This window comes from Juglans regia, chromosome 4 (genome assembly GCF_001411555.2).
Source record: "Juglans regia cultivar Chandler chromosome 4, Walnut 2.0, whole genome shotgun sequence".
NCBI classification, from domain to species: domain Eukaryota; kingdom Viridiplantae; phylum Streptophyta; class Magnoliopsida; order Fagales; family Juglandaceae; genus Juglans; species Juglans regia.
The window spans coordinates 11698793-11703421 of NC_049904.1; the positions used below are offsets into that span (position 1 = coordinate 11698793).

A 4629-nucleotide genomic window follows, 5' to 3' on the forward strand; every position below is an offset into this window, starting at 1 on the left:
AATGCTTAAATTTCTCATGTGCAATAGTCATGGTAACAGTCAAATAATCAACAATACTCTTCTAGTTTGACAAAGAGAGTTTTTACTCTAAGATTGTTGGAAAAATTTTAGATAATAATATATATATATATATATGTGAAAATGCTTTGTAAACTAAAAAATATATAAAAATAACAAGAATAAATTAGAAAGAGAGAATCCGATTTCGAGGCACGTTGTAATAAACGCTTTCCTTAGAGTAGATTATGTTGTCTCCAAATCTAAACATGCACTAAGTTTCTTGACAGTCTACTCCCAAGATACAACAACGTCAGTTCCCGTTAATCTTATTTTTTATAGCATACAAGAGGAGATCCTCGAACTCAATATAAAATAGCCAAAACATAAAGAAAGAAAGACAAAAAGAATGTAGAAGTATTTTTTTAATTTTTGTAGAGAATTTTAAATAATTAAATTTGTAGGTAGGGTTCCCTATTTATAGAGAATGAAAATATATTTGTGAAAAGTCACAATTAAAATGAAATGACATTTGCGAAAAGTCACACTTATATAACTAAAAGGGTATTTGTTAAATGTCACAACTTATATAAATGAAATGTACTTGTAAAAAGTCACAACTTTTCAATTCATAAAAAATATATTGAAAATATTTCTATTTCACCAAAGGGTACAACCCCTTGTTTGGCTGCGAAATGGTTAAGGTTCATATCCTCAAGAGGCATACATTGGTTCAAGTCATCGTAATATATATTTTTTTAAATTTTTACAACCGAATTTACGCATTGAACAATGACAATGATTCATATATTTGGATATTGAGATAAGTTGAGTTGAATTGAGTTGTAAATAGTAGTATTTTATCAGTCTCATTGAGATAGATTTAACTTTTTAGGTTGATGGTACAAATCCAAATTGATATGGGGTATCAGTTATTTTCTCCCAAATAAATGATACCTCATATTAGTTGAAAAGAGTTAAATTTTTCAGTTAAAATATATAAAATAGATTGAAAGGAGTTTAATTTTTTTTATGAAAAATTGAAAAAGTAGTAGGTCTCATCAATGATTGGTTTGATATGAATTTGAGTTGGGTTTATCTTCCAAACACAACCTAAAAAATGGGACAAACATGAGGAGGCGACACTATGCAAAAACTAGGGGTGCAAAAATAAACTGAAAAACCGGAAAATCGGTTCCTCAAACCCGTGGAACTGGTTCCCACCGGTCAGGACTCGTTCCCTTAGTTTCAAAACCTGTCGGTACTTGTTCTATGCTTTTTAGGAGTGGACCGGTTCATTATATATTTTAAATTAATTTTTTTACTATTAGATATAATAATTTTTACATTATATATATATTTTATATATAATATATATAATAATATAAATTATAATTATATATAAAATAATGTTATTATAATTTATAACATAAAATTTTAATCTTAAACATGAACATTTATTTGATTATATACTTTAAATATAAAATATATATTAATAACTTTTTATGGATTAATAAATTCTTAATATATTCATTTTGATAAGTACATTAGTAAATTAGTAATACTAATATACATCAATATACATTAATATATAAATATATATTAGTTATAATTTACATTTTATGGCCTAATACTAATAGTCTAATACTATATTAGTATTAGTAATATACTTTAAGTTTATAGATAAATTACTATATAAATCACTATAATATTAGTTATACTAAATAATTATATATGAAATAATGATATAGTAATACAAATACTATTACTATCAATGATATAATATACTATTAGTATTTTTTTATTGCAGATTTTTCTTTTCAGTTTTTTATAGCATTTATAACAGTTTTTTTTTTTTTTTTTTCATTTTCTATAAAAGCAGACTTTTTCTATTTCATTTATTATAAAGCAAAGCAGATTTTTTTTATAACATTTACATATTAGATTTTTCTATAAAGCAGATTTTTATAAACAATTTTTTTATAGCAGATTTTTAATAGAACATATATCTTTTTTTTAAAATAGTTTTTTATAAACAAACTTATTATGAAAAATTGCTTCTTTATTAAAATTGGAAAATCGGAGTGGAATCGGTAAAACTGAAAGTACTAATTTAAGAGTGTAACAGATACGTAATCGATTTTTAAAAATATAAAACTGATGTTATCAGTTTGGTCTAAAATTTTATCTAAAATCGAACTAAGCCGGATTGGATCACTCCTAACAAAAACCAAGTAGTAGTTAGGCGACCACCCTTGGATATAGTAAGGGTGGTCCCCCCCAATTTTTCATATTGTTTTATAAAATAATTCATTTTATTTTTTATTTAAATGATTTTCGGGCTTTTATTAGATATTATGTTTTTAAGATTATTTTTATATTTTAAGGCTTTTGTATTTTATTTCTATTTTCTGTTTTAAGTTTTTTCTTTATTTTCTATTTTTGTTGTATTTCAATTTTTTGTTTTTGGCCTTTTTAATCATTTTACATTTTAAATGATTCTTTTATGCTCTTATATATATATATTTGTTTTTTTTTAATTTTTTTATGTTTTACACACTTATCACGCATTTGGCCTGTCAAATAACATCAAACTGCCATTAGTGCTGTTATGATAATTGTAACAGTTTATTAATAAAAAGGGTGCTGCTGACCCACTGAGGCTCTCACGGAAAGGTCATTTTTTAAAATTTTTTTAATTTTTTAAACATTTTTTTTTTATAAATTCATGAAAAAATATTTCATTCATAATTTTTGTAGATAATATTTTTCGGTAAAAATATCATTATTCTTCTAATAATATTTTATTTAAATTTATCACCTAATGCTATATTATAAAATAATAAAAATTAAAATGATAATAACATTATTCTTGCACTGCTAAACGATCAGAATTCTTATTTTATTTTTTTTTAATTTTTTTATTCATATTTTTTATTATTTTAAAATATTTTAAAAAAATAATAAAAAATTATTAATATATTAATAATTATTTTTTAATTATTAAGTAAAAAAATTAAAATATATAAGATAACAAACTGAAGACGTAAATAAAACGGAGAAAGTATCATTTTTTGATTGTATTTAATTGTTGAATTGAGTTAAATTGAGATGATAAAATATAATTAAAATATAATATTTTTTTATTATTATTATTTTAAAATTTAAAAAAATTAAATTATTTATTATATTTTTTATTAAAATTTAAAAAAATTATAATAATAAATTAAAATGAATTGAGGTCGACATATCAAACTAAGTCTCTTGACCGGTAAAAAGACATAAAATACAATTTGACCTTATTAGACCACAGTATATGCATTTGTTTAGACGTAAATTTTAACCAGTAAACACAGTACCGTTTACCGGAGACGAACCCCGCCATGTAAAGTATAAACTTGGAATTTGCAAAGCACAGCCAAAATGCAACGTAACAGGATTATCGTGAGCGGTTCGTTTCGTACTCTTTCTCCCTCTCTCTCTCTCTGCTCCTCTTCGATGGCGGGTGGCGGTGAAGCCCAAGCTCCCACTTCGTCCCTTTCGCTGGAGAAGCAGTTCGAGGACTTCCGAGTTCAGCTCCAAGAGTCCGGAAGCTTGCGCGAACGTATTCGAGCTATGGCGATGGAGATCGAGTCCACCACCAGGCTCATGTATGCCAGTCTCCTTCTAGTCCACCAGTCTCGCCCAACTCCTGGTACTATAATCACATCCCCAGTCTCATATACTGCTTGTATTTGTATTTTTTTGTTGTATCTTGTCGATTTTCTCTATTTTTGTTTTCGTGTAATATTTGGAATCACGAAACCTGGGTTCTTTCCACCACCTACAAAAACCTTGTTAGGTTATGGTGGGCTTTGAAGGTCAAATACAAGTAAGATGGGTTCTATCCGTTTGTTTAGTGAGAAAAATTGAGGAGAAAATGACTCTGGTTACTGGAACAAGACGAGCGTCCAATTTTTATTTTTAAAAAAAGTTTAATGTTGTTAGTCTCAGGAGATCAATCACGGACTATTAAAAAAATTTGATTCTTTTTGTGTTTGCAAAAAGAGCTTTTAGAGAAGGCCAAAGCGCAGATTGGTGTACTGAAGGAGCTTTACAATCGACTTGCTGAGGTTCTTCGTGAATGCGATGGGCAGTACTACAGGTGAGTGAGACATTTTAGAAGCCCATTCAATTCTGGTTTTACTTTGTTCTGTATGATTGGCAACTGCCTTTATTGTTGTCTTAAAGGTATCATGGCGATTGGAGGAGTGAGACACAGACCGTAGTTTCGTTGCTTGCTTTCATGCATTGGTTGGAAACAGGAAGTCTTCTTATGCACTCTGAAGCCGAGGAAAAACTTGGGTGTATATTTTTTGCTCTATTTTTGCTTCTTTGATAATACTAATTTGGTTTGATACCACTCTGTGAGGGAATGACTCATTATTACTTGAGCTATGCACATGACATTTCATATCTTTCCAAGTTATAGAAACAGCTGAAACTGCTAGGACCATATTCCCATATGATTTGATCCTAGGACCTCTCACATCAGCGCAATGCTACACTGCCTGTAACAGCCCGCTAGAAATTCATTAGCGGAATTTCTATTGACTTTAGGAATCTCGTGAAAATCCCATAAGTTTTTATGAA

At 27.7% G+C, this 4629-nt stretch overlaps 1 protein-coding gene across 1 annotated transcript; it reads left to right on the forward strand.

Annotated features, from left to right (window-relative positions):
• The first annotated feature begins 3450 nt into the window (after positions 1-3450).
• On the forward strand, positions 3451-4375 carry LOC118348168. Its single transcript, XM_035689167.1, has 3 exons — positions 3451-3691; positions 4045-4141; positions 4228-4375. The coding sequence occupies exons 1-3, from the start codon at positions 3496-3498 to the stop codon at positions 4373-4375; spliced, it is 441 nt and encodes a 146-aa protein (XP_035545060.1). The 5' UTR covers positions 3451-3495.
• The last annotated feature ends 254 nt before the right edge of the window (positions 4376-4629 follow it).